The sequence below is a fragment of the Lissotriton vulgaris genome, chromosome 2_1 (assembly GCF_964263255.1).
Source record: "Lissotriton vulgaris chromosome 2_1, aLisVul1.2, whole genome shotgun sequence".
Taxonomy (NCBI): Eukaryota; Metazoa; Chordata; class Amphibia; order Caudata; family Salamandridae; genus Lissotriton; species Lissotriton vulgaris.
The window spans coordinates 34,389,337-34,408,627 of NC_141687.1; the positions used below are offsets into that span (position 1 = coordinate 34,389,337).

The window sequence follows — 19,291 nt, forward strand, 5'->3', positions numbered from 1 at the left end:
AGGGCTGGGGCAGGACGAGCTACTAGAGGACACCTCTGGAAGTCTGGCTGGTGGAGGGAGGAGCCGGACTGTGGTCAAACACAGGTCACAGCTGTGAGGTATGCAGGGCAGCCTGGACGGGGACGAGTGAGCTGCCTGTCGGGCAGGTGCCGGACTCTGCCCCAGCCCTCCCAGCCTGTCCGAGATCCCTCCGTACCATTGCTGGGGATCTCCACATGCACCTACAAGCCTCTGGGGCTGCGGGGCTGCGGGGCTGCTCCCAGCCCCCACAGAGCGGTGGGAGGTCCTGCTTGGTGTTGGACAAATCGTGCCCCCTCCCCCCTTCCCCTCCGCGCTGCGTGTCTCTGTCCTTTAACTTCCTCGGATCCCAAAAAAGCCTGACAGCTGTTGTGAGGTTACGGTAAGCTCAGGCATCAGAGTGAGAGGGGGTGCTGGAGCTGGGGGGTCGCTGCTGACGTCAGCAAGAGTACAAATAGTCTCTGGGCCGGCGGATCCTTCTCACTCCACCTCACCTCATCCCGGCCACCCCAGGAAGCCTCCAGCAGCCAGGACCCCGCACATCCCCCAGGAGCACCAGCAGCCTCCACCATGAGCCAGTCCTACTCCTCCAGCCAGAGGGTGTCCTCCTACCGCAGGGCCTTCGGGGGCTCCTCGCCCTCGGTGGCCAGGGCCTCCCTGGGCTCCAAGGGGAGCTCCAGCAGCCTGTCCTCCAGGACCTACCAGGTGTCCAGGAGCTCAGCTGCCCCCTCATACTCCAGCTTCCGGGCCAGCCGGGCGGCCCCGCTCCGGGCCTACGCCGGCACCGACGTGCTGGACTTCAACCTGGCCGACGCCATGAACCAGGAGTTCCTGCAGACCAGGACCAACGAGAAGGTGGAGTTGCAGGACCTCAACGACCGCTTCGCCAGCTACATCGAGAAGGTGCGCTTCCTGGAGCAGCAGAACCAGGTCTTGGTCAACGAGGTCAACCGGCTCAAGGGCAAGGAGCCAACCCGCATCAGCGAGATCTACGAGGAGGAGATGCGCGAGCTGAGGCGGCAGGTGGACATGGTGACCAACCAACGCTCTCGCGTGGAGGTGGAGCGGGACAACCTGACCGACGACCTGCAGAAGCTCAAGCAGAGGTGAGTGGGATCCGCAGGGGCATGAGCTAGAAAGGGCAGTCGGCTATTGGAACCAATGGGGGAAGACTGGAGGGATGAGCTGTGGAGGAGATGTGTTCTACTGGTGGGAAGGGATCTTCAGGAGGAGACGAGCTCCACAGGAGATGTCCTATAACTAGGGACGCTTTCGATAAGACCAGACGTGCTCTCCTGGAGGAGATGAGCTCCAGAAGAGATGCGCTCTACTAGGGACGCTCTTGATAAGACCAAGCGTGCTCTCCTGGAGGAGATGAGCTCCAGAAGAGATGCGCTCTACTAGGGACGCTCTTGATAAGACCAAGCGTGCTCTCCTGGAAGAGATGAGCTCCAGAAGAGATGCGCTCTGCTGGAGAGGCACTCTAGCAGAGAGGATGAGCTTTGCAGTAGGGGTCGAGCTCCAGAAAGGAGATGTGTTCTTCTGGCTGTGTGCTCTTGCAGAGGAGGTGTGCTCTAATGGAGGCGATGAGCTCCAAAGGGTATGTTCTAGCAGAGCAAATGTGGTCTAGAGGATGAGGCTAGCTTGTTCCAGCGGATGTGCTCTATGGAAGATGAGGGTAGCTGGTTGAGGAGACAGAGCCTACAGGAGGAGGTGTAGAGACGTGTTCTGGTGCTGGAGATATGGTTTAACGGTAGAAGTGCAGATGTGTCGTTACTTTGCTTGAGGGCCAGCTGCTAATTGAAAGGAGAGGTGGTCTTGTGGTTGGTTGAGGGAGATGTCCTCCAGACTTGGAAACATGATTTAGTGGTTACATGATCAGACATGCCCTTTTCTAGTTGTCAGTGGTCCGCCAGAGATGGGATCTTGTGGTGAGGTTGATGAAGGCGTGCTCTAGTGGTTAGGTTTGTTGGAGTCGTGCTCTATTGTCCAAGAGGTGCTCAGGTTAAGTTGTTTGAGATACTCTCTGTTGGTTAACATATGAGAGAGGATCTCCACTAGGTGAATTGTAGGAGACAAGCATTGCCTGCATGATGCACCAATGAGTGTCTGAAAAGTGTCAGCGCTCCGCCCATCATCTCCTTGTGTTTGCTTAGGAGACAAACGTTGCCTCCATGATGCACGAACGCATGCAATGTCCATACCTTTCAAAATATGGCCATTGAGTGTCTTTAAAAGTTCAAAACTGCCCTGATTTGCAAATGTGGACCACTTTTTAGCTCTCTGACTCGCATACGGGTCGGGCCTATTTTTTATTCCAGTCGGACCCTGGTCACTAGAAGTCAGTGTGGTTGATTGTTATTACAGTATGGCTGCTCATTCGGGAAAACCCTGCCTCAGGACCCAGAAGTGCCTCCCTATGACCAGGGACAGAGGGAGACCAGTGCTTTTGAAGGGCGGACCGGGGCGGGGTCGTGTCAGCCACATAGGACTCATCTGTAAAACGCCATAGGACATGGGGAAGGGTTAGTCAAATGCCAGGCTTCTCTTTGAAAAGCCCAGACATTGAGGCAGAGTTACTCGTGTCAGGTCCCTGACAGGCAGCAAGAGTGGTGGCACATGCCAGGCTCACGTTTGAAAGGTCAGCTGAACTGGGGAAGAGTCAGGCGCACTTCTAGAAGTCTGGAAGAGTGATGGCACACGTGGGCACATCACAAGTATCAAAATGGGAGAGAGAGGAAAGGTACTGGAGCCAGTTCACTTCCCTGCGTATAATTGTATAAATCAAGGAGAAATAGCTTTAATGTCGGTGCTCCTAGTGTATGTTTGTTATGGGGAAACACATTTGTGTGTATAGAAGACCCTCACTCACCAACCTGGTTGGTGACATGCTTCATCATTGGGTCCCACCCAAGGTACCGAGTGCACCTTGGGTGTTCTTGAACGCCTGAATGCAGCGGAGCAGGTTTTGTGCAGTGAGTGTGCAGTGTGAGTGAATGGATGTGGGTTAAAAAAACTGTCTAGATGGTCCCAAGTAACAAAAACACTTACTTTTAATCTCTGGGACCTAGGCAGTAGTTAAAAGCGAGAGGCGGATATCAATGGCATTTATTATTGACTCTGATATCCTTAATGGTCAACATGTTTCAGCCATGCTCTCTTTATTTGGCTGGCTTTCATCAGGACCTTATGTAAATAGGTGTTAAGGTGGTGGTCTATAAAAATAGTATATTAGAGACCATCTATGTGTCACACACGCTAAGGTGCGTTATGTGGTAGGAGATGGTTTCCTCTAACTGGCGCATTCTCTGAAATTATCTGGAGAATGCCCCATGAGTTTCGTTGTGGGGGCTCGATCTATTGTCACACATTCTTCAACATCACAGGTCCACTTTCGTACCTACTTCGGCCGCATCAGAACTCCGACGTACGACGTTGGAGTGTCTCAATTATGTACGTACGAATATCTCACTGAATTAAGTGACATGTTATTGAAAGTAATACTTTTTTTAACCTTGGAACATTGAAAAATACCCCCTGCCCCGATGATGTTGCCTCCAGTTACTCAAATATGTGAGTTTGTCATGTTCTGTATTTATATAGCCTATTGTATTATTAATTGTGAAGGAAGATTATTTTATATTAACTATATATAAGTGAGGTTTGGTAGAGCACAGATACTGTAATGGGTGACCTCAGTGTGCTCTCAAACTGGATGGATAAGTAAATGATGCACAGTAAAGTAAAGCAGCGGGCCAAGATCACACAGTGAGGTAAAGCAGTGGGCCAGGATCACACAGTGAGGTAAAGCAGTGGGCCAAGATCACACAGTGAGGTAAAGCAGAGGGCCAGGATCACACAGTGAGGTAAAGCAGTGGGCCAGGATCACACAGTGAGGTAAAGCAGAGGGCCAGGATCACACAGTGAGGTAAAGCAGAGGGCCAGGATCACACAGTGAGGTAAAGCAGTGGGCCAAGATCACACAGTGAGGTAAAGCAGTGGGCCAGGATCACACAGTGAGGTAAAGAAGTGGACCAAGATCACACAGTGGAGTAAAGCAGTGGGCCAAGATCACACAGTGAGGTAAAGCAGAGGGCCAGGATCACACAGTGAGGTAAAGCAGTGGGCCAAGATCACACAGTGAGGTAAAGCAGTGGGCCAGGATCACACAGTGGAGTAAAGCAGCGGGCCAAGACCACACAGTGAGGTAAAGCAGCGGGCCAAGATCACACAGTGAGGTAAAGCAGCGGGCCAAGATCACACAGTGAGGTAAAGCAGCGGGCCAAGATCACACAGTGAGGTAAAGCAGCGGGCCAAGATCACACAGTGAGGTAAAGCAGTGGGCCAGGATCACACAGTGGGATAAAGCAGTGGGCCAAGATCACACAGTGGGATAAAGCAGCGGGCCAGGATCACACAGTTTGGTCAAGTAGGAAAACAAACTGCAGAGAGTCTTTTTCCTGATGACCTTGAATAATTCTTAAACAGATTGTTTTAAATACGGCATTACTTTCATTTATTTTTAATGTGGATGAAGTGTGAGAGTCTGTCACAGACATTTTGTGGAGAAATGGTGTGTTTATGTTTCATGCAACATCCAGAAAAACAGGTTTCTTTCAGAACAAAGCAGGACCTGACATAAGAGGAATGGGAGGCTGTCACCGACATAATTCGCAGTAATATTAGTGAGCTGCTGCCTTTAGGCAATATTGAAAACACATTTCACCACCCCTGAAACGTAGATGGAACTCACTTCAAATCTGGAGGAGTGCGCCTGAGTCAGTGACCTCGCCAGAGAGGGCATGCAAGAGCTGAAACTGGACCATGAATGCAAAGCTGCTCCCCTCTGCTGCGACCCCGGCTTGACAATCAGAGTGCAGCGCCTCAATGACCACAGAGAGGCCCTGCAGCCCCGGGGTCTGCTCTCCCTGACATAGCGCTTCGAGGAGAAAAGTACCGCGCAGCGCGGCTTCAGAGAAACATGCGCCGTCTGCAGGGGGATCTTCAGAGCCACTTCAAACTCAGGGGGGGGGCGGAGGGGACGGGAGAGGGGGGGGGGGGGGGGTGGCGGCAGGGAGGAGGGTGCTGTACCCCACACCCCCACCACTTCACAATCCAGGGGGGATAAATCCTTTCTGTCTTCCAGGGTTCCTAAGCCCATGTTAGGGAAAAGCCAGGCTCACCCCTAAAAGGCTGGAAGAGTGGTGGGAGGCGTAAGAACAAGTCAGGCTGTTTGCCTGATGGCCGGAGGGGCTGGGGAGGGGAGACTAAAGCAAGGCCGGCAAGATTGTGAGAGTTAGTCTACCCAGACTCCTGCTTGAAGCCGGAAGAAAACATATTCACATCTGAAAGATCGGAAGGGCTGGGTCGAAGGCAGTCATGTCCGACTCCCTCAAAGGCCAGAGTAGAGCAGAGGTAATGACGACTCAGGCGTCCTCCCCTTTGAAAGTCCGACTGGTGTGGGAGAGAGTCAGCCGCTCTGTAAGGCTGGGAGGGCTGGGGTGGGGAGAGTCAGCCGCTCTGTAAGACTGGGAGGGCTGGGGTGGGGAGAGTAAGCTGCTCTGTAAGGCTGGGAGGGCTGGGGTGGGGAGAATCAGCCGCTCTGTAAGGCTGGGAAGGCTGGGGTGGGGAGAGTCAGCCGCTCTGTAAGGCTGAGAGGGCTGGGGTGGGGAGAATCAGCCGTTCTGTAAGGCTGGGAGGGCCGGGGTGGGGAGAGTCAGCCGCTCTGTAAGGCTGGGAGGGCTGGGGTGGGGAGAGTCAGCCGCTCTGTAAGACTGGGAGGGCTGGGGTGGGGAGAGTCAGCCGCTCTGTAAGGCTGGGAGGGCTAGGGTGGGGAGAGTCAGCTGCTCTGTAAGGCTGGGAGGGCTGAGGTGGGGAGAGTCAGCCGCTCTGTAAGGCTGGGAGGGCTGGGGTGGGGAGAGTTAGCCGCTCTGTAAGGATGGGAGGGCTGGGGTGGGGAGAGTAAGCTGCTCTGTAAGGCTTGGAGGGCTGAGGTGGGGAGAGTCAGCCGCTCTGTAAGACTGGGAGGACTGGGGTGGGGAGAGTCAGCCGCTCTGTAAGGCTGGGAGGGCTGGGATGGGGAGAGTAAGCTTCTCTGTAAGGCTGGGAGGGCTGGTGTGGGGAAATGTCAGCCGCTCTGTAAGGCTGGGAGGGCTGGGGTGGGGAGAGTCAGCCGCTCTGTAAGGCTGGGAGGGCTGGGGTGGGGAGAGTCAGCCGCTCTGTAAGGCTGGGGTGGGGAGAGTCAGCCGCTCTGTAAGACTGGGAGGGCTGGGGTGGGGAGAGTAAGCTGCTCTGTAAGGCTGGGAGGCTGGGGTGGGGAGAGTAAGCTTCTCTGTAAGGCTGGGAGGGCTGGTGTGGGGAAATGTCAGCCGCTCTGTAAGGCTGGGAGGGCTGGGGTGGGGAGAGTCAGCCGCTCTGTAAGGCTGGGAGGGCTGGGGTGGGGAGAGTCAGCCGCTCTGTAAGGCTGGGGTGGGGAGAGTCAGCCGCTCTGTAAGGCTTGGAGGGCTGGGGTGGGGAGAGTAAGCTGCTCTGTAAGGCTGGGAGGGCTGGGATGGGGAGAGTAAGCTTCTCTGTAAGGCTGGGAGGGCTGGTGTGGGGAAATGTCAGCCGGTCTGTAAGCCGCTCTGTGAGGCTGGGAGGGCTGGGCAGATATTTCAACGGCTTTGAATCTGACAAGTGCCAATGCTTCTTGTAGAGTCACAGTTTGCCTCCTGCCGGCCAGTATTTTACTGACGCGAGTGCTATTTTTATATCCAGGTCACTAACATACTTGTGAAAATATGGAAAAGCTAAAGGTTCCGCCTTTGAAGTATAAACTGACAATAGCAGATTCAAGATGAAATAACTTCAAATGTTTTTTACACCCATGAAAACTATTCGAAAATGATAAATAAAGCAAACGGCAGCATAGCCATATACAACAAGCAGTGGAAAGCCAACAGATCTAACCTCAGCTTAGGGAAGTGTTTGTAAAAGTGAGTGACTGTGTGCCACAGAAAGAAATTCACACAATGAAGCAAAATCTGTAAAACTCACAGAAGAGAGTTATGAAAAATAGTAGTAGTAGTAGTAGTAGTAGTAGTAGTATTGAAAAGTAGTAAAGAGGTGTCTTGTGATGCAACCGGTGAATCGAAAGGCCAGGTGCAGCTACATTTTGCACGAAAGGGCATGCCTTTCTGTTGCATCGTTGAGAAAAGGAATATGTGCCCATGCCTTTAAGGAGGAAAAAGCTGGAAATTCAGTAATGTTATCATGACAATTAAGTACAATAAATGCACTTGCAAGGACAACTAGTGAATAGCAGTGTGTCTTTATAACACTCAAGGGCGCACACAGCAAGCACTTCCTAGACAGAAAAGCCATAAACCCGCAATTAATATGCTGTCATGTCTGTAAAGTAAAACCAACAAAGAACACACAGTCTCAATTACAAATTACAATAGACATGCAACATGTTTAAAGAACGTTCGCTCGTTGCCCAATGACCAAAACCCGAATAGAACTCGGAGTATCGAGTATCGTCCTCGAAGTGCCAGGGCCTTGAAGACGGCAGCACCCTCAAGCAAAGGACGAACCCCAGAACTCACGGCTGGAGGGCGGGGACCCACAGCCGACCCTCTCTTTCAATGTCTTATGCTTTCTTGAAGAACTTATGGCACAAGACCGTTTAAATAATCGAGTGAACTTTACACAACATCTTCTTCTAGGAACAGCTGCTGGGCCTCCTGAATCTAAAACAAACATGAGTAAATGTGCAGTCATCGTCTTTGGGTGAGGTGGCGCCTCTAGGGAACAGCAAGGGAAACCTTTGCGCCTGAGGGAGGTCAGAGCAAGGCCTTCCCCTACAGGCGCAGCCACATTCTCAACACCTCTCTCTCTCTCTCCCTCTTTCTCTCTCTCTCTCACTCTCTCTCTCTCTCTCGCTCTCACTCACTCATTCCCTCACTCTCTCATTCTCTCTCTCTCTCTCTCTCTCTCTCTCTCTCTCTCTCTCTCTCTCTCAACTCACTCTCTCTCATTCTCACTCTCTCTCATTCTCTCTCTCTCTCTTTCTCTCTCATTCTCTCTCATATTCTCTCTCTCATTCTCTCTCTCCCTCTCTCTCTCTCTCTCTCTCTCTCATTCTCTCTCTCTCATTCTCTCTCTCTCTCTCTTTCTCTCTCTATCTCTCTCATTCTCTCTCTCTCTATCTCTCTCATTCTCTCTCTCTCTCTTTCTCTCTCATATTCTATCTCTCTCTCTATCTCTCTCATTCTCTCTCTCCCTTTCTCTCTCTCTCTCCCTCTCTCTCTGTCTCTCTCGTTCTCTCTGTCTCTCTCTCTCTCCCTCTCTCTCTCCCTCTTTCTCTCTCTCTCACTCCCTCCCCCTCTCTCTCTCTCATTATACCTCTATTGCTTAATCTTTCTTCCATTGAACTGTAGAAGGTAACTCCCCAAAGAATCATCTCCACTCCCCTCACATGGTTCTTGGATGAAGCCATCAGGTAGTGCAGACTCACTGGGCCTCCATTTGGCTGCCTGTCTAGAAGCCCGGTCAGCTGTTGGCTATATTAAGCCTCCTGAATGGCGGAATGTTCTGCTGGGCAGGCACCTTATACCAGCTGACAGCGGCTCCATTCATGCTTGATATGGCAGAACAGGCATTGGGGCAAGGACCCCACTTTTTAAAAGGGCCATCTCCATACGTGGGCTTCAAGGCACCTCCCGTTATATGATTCTTGCCAGGGCAGGCCCTTAGAACGCGCTGCTCGCTCCTGCCCGTCATCTCAGTATATTCACATGAGGTCTCTTGTGGTCGAGGGGTTTCCCTAACAACTGTCTGTGGCCCTATAGACTCCGAACTCTACCCTGAGGAGGTCCCCTGCACTGCACTGCACTGCACTGCGCTGCCTGCATTTGACTGTATTCTCTGTTGGATCGTAATTGTTTGTAACTTTGTAGTGCTTGCACCATATCTGTTCCGTTTTCAACTTTGTAGCGCTTGCACCATATCTGTTCAGAATTTAAATTAGTAGCGCGATATCCCTCGGCGCCTTGCTCTACTCCCCCCCCCTCCATTTTGTCCCTGTTGTTGTTGTGCCTCCGTGTGCGCTGACCTGAGCCCGCCCCGCCTCCCAGCTGAGACGCCCTCCCACTTACTAGGTACAGCGCTCCCAGCCCCAGAAACGCTGTGATCTCTCTTCGCTCCTGCCCTGAGTGGTCGCTCCCTTGTCTCCCCACCGAGACTCGGTATTGTAGCACTGGGCTGCCTGCATTTGACTGTATTCTCTGTTGGATCGTAATTGTTTGTAACTTTGTAGTGCTTGCACCATATCTGTTCCGTTTTCAACTTTGTAGCGCTTGCACCATATCTGTTCAGAATTTAAATTAGTAGCGTGATATCCCTCGGCGCCTTGCTCTACTCCCCCCCCTCCATTTTGTCCCTGTTGTTGTTGTGCCTCCGTGTGCGCTGACCTGAGCCCGCCCCGCCTCCCAGCTGAGACGCCCACCCACTTACTAGGTACAGCGCTCCCAGCCCCAGAAACGCTGTGATCTCTCTTCGCTCCTGCCCTGAGTGGTCGCTCCCTTGTCTCCCCACCGAGACTCGGTATTGTAGCACTGCGCTGCCTGCATTTGACTGTATTCTCTGTTGGATCGTAATTGTTTGTAACTTTGTAGTGCTTGCACCATATCTGTTCCGTTTTCAACTTTGTAGCGCTTGCACCATATCTGTTCAGAATTTAAATTAGTAGCGCGATATCCCTCGGCGCCTTGCTCTACTCCCCCCCCTCCATTTTGTCCCTGTTGTTGTTGTGCCTCCGTGTGCGCTGACCTGAGCCCGCCCCGCCTCCCAGCTGAGACGCCCTCCCACTTACTAGGTACAGCGCTCCCAGCCCCAGAAACGCTGTGATCTCTCTTCGCTCCTGCCCTGAGTGGTCGCTCCCTTGTCTCCCCACCGAGACTCGGTATTGTAGCACTGCGCTGCCTGCATTTGACTGTATTCTCTGTTGGATCGTAATTGTTTGTAACTTTGTAGTGCTTGCACCATATCTGTTCCGTTTTCAACTTTGTAGCGCTTGCACCATATCTGTTCAGAATTTAAATTAGTAGCGCGATATCCCTCGGCGCTTTGCTCTACTCCCCCCCCTCCATTTTGTCCCTGTTGTTGTTGTGCCTCCGTGTGCGCTGACCTGAGCCCGCCCCGCCTCCCAGCTGAGACGCCCTCGCCCCTCCCCCCCCCACTATCCATATATGACAGTTCTTCCCACGCGCAGCGTTTACGCGCAGCGACCGCGCCAAAGGTGCGCCAAAGGTAAGCCCGTCTACGCCCGTCCGCGCCTGGACCGCGCCCAGCGCCAGACCCCCTGCCCCTCGCGCTGCCCAGCCCTCCCGCATTACCTACGATGCCGCCACCCTCTTAGCCCTTAACCCCGGTCGCGCCCCCAACTGCGTCCAAGCCGCTCCTGGACACACCCATGGACCTTTCTCCTGCTACTCCTGCAAATTCATTGGCACCGACAACATTTCCGCTACGACCACACCACAGATTCCTGACGCCAACCACCTACAATGCATCTTGCTCAACACCCGTTCGGTCCACAGACACGCCATTGACCTCTGGAACCTACTAGACACCATCCCTCCTGACGTCGCCTTCCTTACAGAAACATGGATGAACGCTTCCTCCGCCCAAGACATCACCATTGCCATCCCTGAAGACTATAAGATCACACGCAAGGACCGCACCGACCACACAGGAGGAGGAATTGCTATCGTCCATAAGAAATCAATCCGCATCTCAACCAGCTCTGACGCCAACCTCGTTAACTCCGAACACCTTCACTTCCAGATCCACATCGACCCCAAGACCACACTCAGAGGCACCCTCCTCTACAGACCACCAGGACCCCGCGCAAAATTCAGTGAAGACATCACGGACTTCATCACCCCACACGCGCTCCCCTCCAAAGACTACATCCTTCTGGGAGACCTCAACTTTCACCTTGAAAAGTTCAACGACCGCAACACCACCACCCTCTTGGACAACCTCGCCAACCTCGGACTTAAACAACTAGTCACTTCCCCCACCCACATCGCAGGTCACACACTCGACCCCATCTTCACCTCCAGCAATCATATCTCCTTCAGCCACACTACGGATCTCCTCTGGACTGACCACAGCTGCGTTCACTTCACCTACAACAAACCAAAACCCACCAACCACCTCCAACCAACTCTGCAAAGAAACTGGAACAAAATCACCACGGACCAGATCTCCGCATCGCTCCTTCTAAACACCCCAGCCCACTCTTCTAACGCAAACGAAGCCGCCGCCAACCTCACCCTATGGTTATCCAACACCGCCGACACCTTAGCACCACTGAAAAAACGTCAAAGCAAACCTGGCAGCAAAAAGGCCTCATGTTTCAACGATGATCTTAAGAAGTCCAAGAAACTCTGCCGCTCCCTTGAAAAGGCCTGGAAAAAAGACCCAACCACCAGCACCAAGGACGCCTTCAAAAACGCCACCCGCATTCACCACCAACTAATCCGAAAGGCCAAGAAAACAGCATTCAAAGATCGACTTGACAACAACGCCCACAACAGCAAGGAACTTTTCAACATCGTCAAGGAATTTTCCAATCCCTCGGCCAACTCCAACGACATCACCCCCTCTCAAGCCCTCTGCGACTCCCTAGCCTCATTCTTCCACAACAAGATTGCAGACATCCACAACAGCTTCGACAACCAACCCGGAAACCAACCCACCCTACCATTTGCTGAACACTCTCCCCCCCGTGAACACCCTTAACGACTGGAACCCAATCTCCACCGAGGACACAATCCGCCTGATGAATTCCATCCACTCAGGTTCCCCCACAGACCCATGTCCTCACCACATCTTCAACAAAGCAGACTCCGCCATAGCACCGCACCTCCGAGACGTCATCAACTGCTCCTTCAACTCCGCCACCTTCCCGGAAGACTGGAAACACGCTGAACTCACCGCCCTTCTGAAAAAACCCACAGCGGACCCCACCGAACTCAAAAATTACCGCCCCATCTCGCTCCTTCCATTCCCGGCCAAAGTCATCGAGAAAGCTGTCAACAACCAGCTCGCCGCCTTCCTCAAAGCCAACAAATCCCTCGACTCCTCACAATCTGGCTTCCGAGCAAAACACAGCACTGAGACCGCCCTCATCGCAGCAACAGACGACATTCGAACTCTACTGGACAATGGAGACACAGTAGCCCTCATCCTCCTCGACCTCTCTGCAGCATTCGACACAGTCTGCCACAGCACCCTTCTACAACGCCTCAATAACATCGGAATCCAAGGAAAAGCACTTGAATGGATCACCTCGTTCCTCTCCGGAAGAACCCAGAGAGTCCGCCTCCCACCATTCAAGTCCGAGGCCACTGAAGTCATCTGTGGCGTACCACAAGGATCCTCACTCAGCCCCACCCTCTTCATCGTATACATGAGCCCCCTCGCGGCCATCGCCCGCCAACACAACCTCAACATCATCTCTTACGCGGATGACACTCAACTAATCCTATCTCTCACCAATGACCCCAGCACCGCCAAAACTAACCTACACGACGGAATGAAAGAAGTTGCCGAATGGATGAAACAAAGCCGTCTGAAACTGAACTCAGACAAAACAGAAGTCCTCATCTTAGGTACATCCCCCTCTGCATGGGACGACTCCTGGTGGCCGGAAGCCCTCGGAAAAGCACCCATCCCGACAGACCACGCACGGAACCTAGGCGTCATCCTGGATTCTTCACTCTCAATGAACAGACAAGTCAACGCCGTATCCTCTTCCTGCTTCAACATTCTTCGCATGCTCAGAAAAACATTTCGCGGGATCCCCTCCGAAACAAGGAAAACAGTCACCCATGCTCTGGTCACGAGCCGACTGGACTACGGTAACACCCTCTATGCAGGCACTACCGCTAAACTCCAGAAGAAACTCCAACGAATCCAAAACGCCTCAGCCAGGATCATATTAGACATCCCACGCAACGAACACATCTCTGGTCACCTTAAAGACCTCCACTGGCTACCCGTCAATAAGAGGATCACTTTCCGACTGCTAACCCACGCACACAAATCACTCTACGACATCGGACCAGAATGCCTCAACTCACGACTGTCCTTCTACACCCCCTCCCGCCAACTACGTTCTTCCAGCCAAGCCCTCGCCACTGTACCTCGCATCAACAAGACCACCATGGGAGGCAGATCCTTCTCATACCTGGCTGCTAAAACATGGAACTCACTCCCGCCTACCTTCGCCTTACCCAGAACCACCCAGCATTCAGAAAGCAACTTAAAACGTGGATATTTGACAAGTAATCCTCCTCCCCTTTCTAAGCGCCTTGAGACCCTCTGGGTATGTAGTGCGCTATATAAATTCTCTGACTTGACTTGACTTGACAGTTGGTGAATCTTCTAACGCCATCGCTGGGTGACGAGGGGGTGCTTCAGATGGAGGGTCTCCCTCAGTGTCCTCAGAGGGTTCCTCGAGTTCTGCAGACATTGGACACTCTGTGCTCTCTGTGGTCCATCGAATACTTCAGAAGAAGGGTCTCCCATAGTGTCCACAGAGGCAACCATGAGCTCTACACACACAGGGTCGTCTGTGCTCTTCTCTAGGGGACCTTCGGGTTCTCTAGAAGGAGGGTCTCCCGTGGCAATCATAGTGGGACCTGGAGTTTGCCAGATCGAGGGTACCCCATGCTCTTCTCTGAGGGACCATTGATCCTTCAAAAGGGTCTGCCTTATAGTCTCCAGAGAGTACATTCGGTTCTACAGGCACATGGTGCTCCATGCCGTCTCTTGGGATCAATGAGTCTTTCGGGGGAAGGCTCTTCCACAGCGTGTCTACGGGATACGAAGGGTTCTCAAGAGGGAGGATCATCCATGACACCTTCTTCTGGATCTGCAAGTTCTCCAGAAGGAGAGTCCTCCGTATCATCCCCAGGGGACACCTCGGGTTCTACAGACACAGGGTTCTCGATGCCGTCTCTGGGGATCAATGAGTCCTTCGGGGGAAGGCTCTTCCACAGCGTGTTTAAGGGATACAAAGGGTTCTCCAGAGGGAGGATCATCCATGACACCTGCTGTGGGACCTGTACGTTTTCCAGAGGCGGAATTCTCCGTATTGTATCTAGGAGGCACCTCGGGTTCTACAGACACAGGGTTCTCCATGCCGTCTCTGGGGATCAATGAGTCCTTCGGGGGAAGGCTCTTCCACAGCGTGTTTCAGGGATACAAAGGGTTCTCCAGAGGGACGGTCATCAATGAGACCTGCTGCGGGACCTGCATGTTTTTCAGAGGGAGAGTCCTCCGTATTGTTGCCAGGGGACATTTCGGGTTCTACGGACACAGTGTTCTATGTGTTCCTCTCTCTAGGAAGCCCGAGTCCTCCGGAGCAGGTGCCTCACAAATATCCCTGGGGGTTGGAGGGGCATCAAAATCTCTTCAGTAAGGGTCTCCTGAGGTATTCAAGGGGACCAGACAGATGGTAGCTAATGAAGATGCTCAAGGCCCGCAGTCTGTGGATGATAATCCAGGACTTTCCAAGGAGGGGAGACTACGAATCCTCAATCACTTCACTCGCGGCCATCACTGAGACCTCTTGGCAGGGTCCCTCCAAGCTGTCCCCTGGGGTAACCATCAAGCCCTTCAGGAAGGGGGTCTATGCTTTCAATAGCAGGTGTTCTTTCCTTCATCCCTACTACTGTTAACCTATCTTTGACCCCCGGGTTAACTCACTGAGCCCGGATGTATGCAGATGACACACAGAAACACCTCAAAAGTAAGCCGTAGAACAGGACAAGATAATACAATCTTTCGACTGCGTCTACAGTGGTTGTAACATGCTTAAGTTGGCCTAGTGCCACTAAAATAGACATCGTAGCAAAAAAGAAGAAACAGCAAACCTGCAATGAGTGTGTCCCATTCCCTGAGACCAGACTCAATCCAGAAACTGAGGAATCCAGGCCTTATCTCTAAGGCAGAGCCCCACCTGCCGTCCCGTCAATGCAATGGAGAAACAAGATCCAATCTGAGACATCCTCAAACTCCTGGTGGAGCCGCCAGGCGGCGACGGTGAGCGCTGACCTTGAAAAGAGATCTATACTAGGATGTCACAGGCTTGGTGTCCGTCATGACCAGATGGCCGAACAGCCGCCCTCCAGGAGCCACACTGACCGCTGGTCCACTCAAGGACTCTGCATCATGCATGAGGCGCTCGGCAACATGTTACCGGGGGTAGGGGGCAACTGAATGCGCTTCCACCAGGACCCTCTGCTCTACCAGTCCACCCACCGCCCTCCAACACAAGATGGGGGGACAGGAACACGAAGCCTGGCGCAGGGACAGCTTAAGGATTTGGAGGGCCGTGGACCGAACGTATTTCGGGGTCCCGTGCTCGGAACAGCTTTGAATTTATGATCCAATTTCAGCTCTTTCAAGCCCTCTATGGCCGGGTCAGTCAGTCAGTCAGTCAAAATACTTTTATTCGATTTTGATAAAAATCATAAAAAGACATTTCATACAAAGATTCATGATTACATTTACAAATACATTTAGTACAACATGTTAAAAAGAGGTTAAAATGCATGACCAAGGCTTCACAATGCAACCTTATAAAAGACAGTATACATATTTAAAAAGCTAAAAAATATCCGCAACGGCAGGTACAGTGCAAATGAGCAATTTAGTCTACAGTGAAAGGGAGTCATTATATGCTCACGGTAGGTACATGTTTAGCTTTAATGCGCACTGCTGTGGCCAAAAAACTTCCCATGCAAAAGATTATGCGGACAGTACTCATTGATTGTAAATATAGGAGTGCCGGTTTAACTTGTCTGAAGCCCGCCTCCCTTAAAATTGGAAGCAAATATTGCTTTCGGGGCACTGAGAACAGTGTGCAAAACAGGACAAAGTGCATGGTATCCTGTAATGAATGGTTGTCACAAGAGCACAGGGGGGCTGACTCTGGCTTGGCCCAAGATGGGTAATTTCCCAGTAGGTAAGGGATCAGATTTAATCTAAATTTAGTCAGGAGTAACCTATGAAATGGTCTTGTCACTATTGTAAGGTAAAGTTCCATGGAGGGGGAACATTTTGTTAGATAATGAGTCCTAACCGAGGGCTTCTGCAGTTCTATTTCCTCTCGGCTGGATCTTGCCAGGGACAAAAATTGCCTTTTGATCGAAACTATATCCTTGTTTGTAATTCTGTTAGGTGTTTCAAATAGTTCCAATCTTCCTAACTGATGAAATGACTCCTCAGATAGTCCAACCAAGGGATCTTTTTGTGGTGTTCCAGTGACATGACGTCCTCCATAATAGAGTGGTTCAGGGTGACCTCTTTGTTGAGCCATGTCTTTAGCCAGTAAATCAATGGGGCCAGGTTTATCCTGTCAGTTATATAGTCTAGACCCACCTCCGAATGAATTGAGTAGGTTGGGGTAGATGAGGGGACTGATAGTAATGAGCGTAAAAACCTGTTCTCTGCTCTCTGGATAGAATCAAGCTGTGCATAACCCCAGATTGGCGCACCGTACATGGCTATTGACAAGCATTTCGAGGTGTAAACCTTCAGTAGGGCCTCCATTGGCCTAGCGCCCAGTCTTTTGGAAAAGGCCATAAGGGCGGCCGATGACCTGGCCACCGATAGGCTTTTTGCTCTGACCTGGGGGCCCCACGTCCCCCTCTCGTCAAAAAGCACCCCTAAATAGGGAAAAACTGCCGTTCTGGAGACCTCCACACCCTTACACCTGAAGGTTTTAAGCGTGCTTTTGCGCCTATGCACTCCTACTACCATTGTATGCGATTTGCCCACATTGACCTTCATGTCCAAATCGTCCATGAAGGTACTGTATGCATTGACCTGACTCTGCAAAGCATTACCAGTACGAGCAATGAGGACCGCGTCGTCCGCGATAGGAGTGCTGGAATCTTAGATACTCCTACACGTGGAACGTCACCCCCGGTCTTCTCTAGGCACTTCCCCAGTCCGTTGATGTATATGGTAAACAGGAGGGGAGCTAGTATACATCCCTGCCTTACCTCACGCCTAGAGTCGAATTTGGCGCTGCATCTTCCCTCCCTGGTGACCCTGACCTTAGCGGACAGATCCTGATGTAGTGAAGGCATGAATCTAACCAGGGCCTCATCTATCCCAATCTCCAATAACATGGCCCAGAGCTTTGTTCTGTTCACCAAGTCGAAAGCCGAGGAGAGGTCCATAAATGCTAGAAATAAGGACCCCTCCTTGGCGACCGTCTACTTGGCGATCAGAAGATGTAAATTGGAGCACTGTTCCACTGTGCCCCTCTTTTCCCTGAAGCCATATTGTATTTCGGCTAGCCCACAGTGTTTCTCTATGCTCTCCCTCAGCTTGGATAACAGGACTCTGCCTAAGATTTTAACGGCGGAGTCCAGGAGGGATATGGGCCTATAACAGGCCGGGTCGTCCCGATTGCCTTTCTTAAATATCGGGACGATGATGGATGTTGCCCAGGAGGATGGGTAATAGCTACTAGGGGCCGCGTTAAATACATTGGTCAGAACACCTGCCCACATGGCAGGGGAAGATTTATACAAGTCGCCAGGTGCTCCGTCAGGGCCTGGTGCTTTGTTCTTTGAATTTTCGTGGATGGCTTTTTCCACTTCACCTATGTTAAAGCTCAGGGCGAAGGATTCCGGGGCGGTGAGTGGGTTGGGGGTACTGTCCATGCTCTCGCCACCATATACTGCGCTGAAATGACTAATCCATTTTTCATCTGGAATCACACAATCCATGATTGAATTGGGTATATCCGTGAAAAAGGGCTGGTTTATTACATTCCAGAATTCTTTGCTGTCCCTTAGGATGTCTACATTCAAAAGGTTATCCCAGGCCGTTGACTTGATCATGTCTTTTCTTAGTTTGATGGCCGTCTTGTACTGTTTCCTAAGGGTGTACAGACAAAATATCGACTCCAAAATATCGACTGGACATAATATCGAGTTTTAAATATAGACTGGACAAAATATCGACTGGACATAATATCGACGACAAAAATATCGTTTTTCAGGTAAGTGAAGTAATATCGACTGTATAAAATATAGATAGCAAAAATATCGAATTTTTAATAATATATAATATTTTATAGTGTATTTTTATGTAATAATATGTGTGAAAAGTGTGTCTTAATGTTATAAAATATTTTATTAAATGAATTTTGTTTTTATAATAATTGCGTAATGTAATTCTGTAGCGGGTTGTGGGTTTATAGGGGAATAGGGTGGGAAGTAATTTAATAATAATTAATTAATTAATATATGTTTGTTAATATATTTAATTAATAATTAATTGATAATTAATTAATATTAATTCGTTAATTAATTAATATAATTTTGAACATATTTTGTATTAGTAATTAATTGGTAATTAATTAATTGTAATTAGTTAATTACATTAATTAGAGTAAATTTTTAATATATATAATTTTGTGTTATTTTTAAGTAATTAATTGGGAAAAATAATATTAATTATTAAAATAATTACAGCTAATGTGCTAATATATTTACTTTATTGTTATTGTTAATTAATAATTAATTGGTAATTAAATAATATTGATACATTTTGGGTAAAGGAGCATTTTTAGGGTTCAGGGTCAGTTTTCAGTTTTAGGGTAAAGGGGTATTTTTGGGGTTCAGGGTCAGTTTTCAGTTTTTGGGTAAAGGGGCATTTTTAGGGTTCAGGGTCAGTTTTCAGTTTTAGGGTAAAGGGGTATTTTTAGGGTTCAGGGTCAGTTTTCAGTTCATGGGTAAAGGGCTATTTTTAGGGTTCAGGGTCAGTTTTCAGTTCTTGGGTAAAGGGGTATTTTTAGGGTTCAGGGTCAGTTTTCAGTTTTTGGGTAAAGGGGCATTTTTAGGGTTCAGGGTCAGTTTTCAGTTTTTGGGTAAAGGGGTATTTTTAGGGTTCAGGGTCAGTTTTGGGTTTTTGGGTAAAGGGGTATTTTTAGGGTTCAGGGTCAGTTTTGGGTTTTTGGGTAAAGGGGTATTTTTAGGGTTCAGGGTCAACAAATAAGATTGTAAAAAATTATTTTTATTATTTTCATTTATTATTTAATTATTATAATTTAATTTAAGTATTTTTAAGTATATTTTAGTAATTAAAATTTAATATTAATTTAATTTAACACTGTTTTTAATAAAGTCGATATTTTTTACATCTATATTATTGTTAACGATATTTTGTACTCGATATTTTTGTACTTACCTGTTTG

At 50.1% G+C, this 19,291-nt stretch overlaps 1 protein-coding gene across 2 annotated transcripts in view; it reads left to right on the top strand.

Moving 5' to 3' along the window:
• Positions 1-379: 379 nt before the first annotated feature.
• DES (desmin) overlaps positions 380-19,291 on the top strand; it is a 50,767-nt gene continuing 31,855 nt past the window's right edge. For both annotated transcript variants that reach the window (XM_086954398.1, XM_086954399.1), the window contains exon 1: positions 380-1,124. In XM_086954398.1, coding sequence (XP_086810524.1) covers positions 589-1,124 — 536 coding nt within the window. In that variant the 5' untranslated portion in view covers positions 380-588. The remainder of the gene's footprint in view (positions 1,125-19,291) is intronic.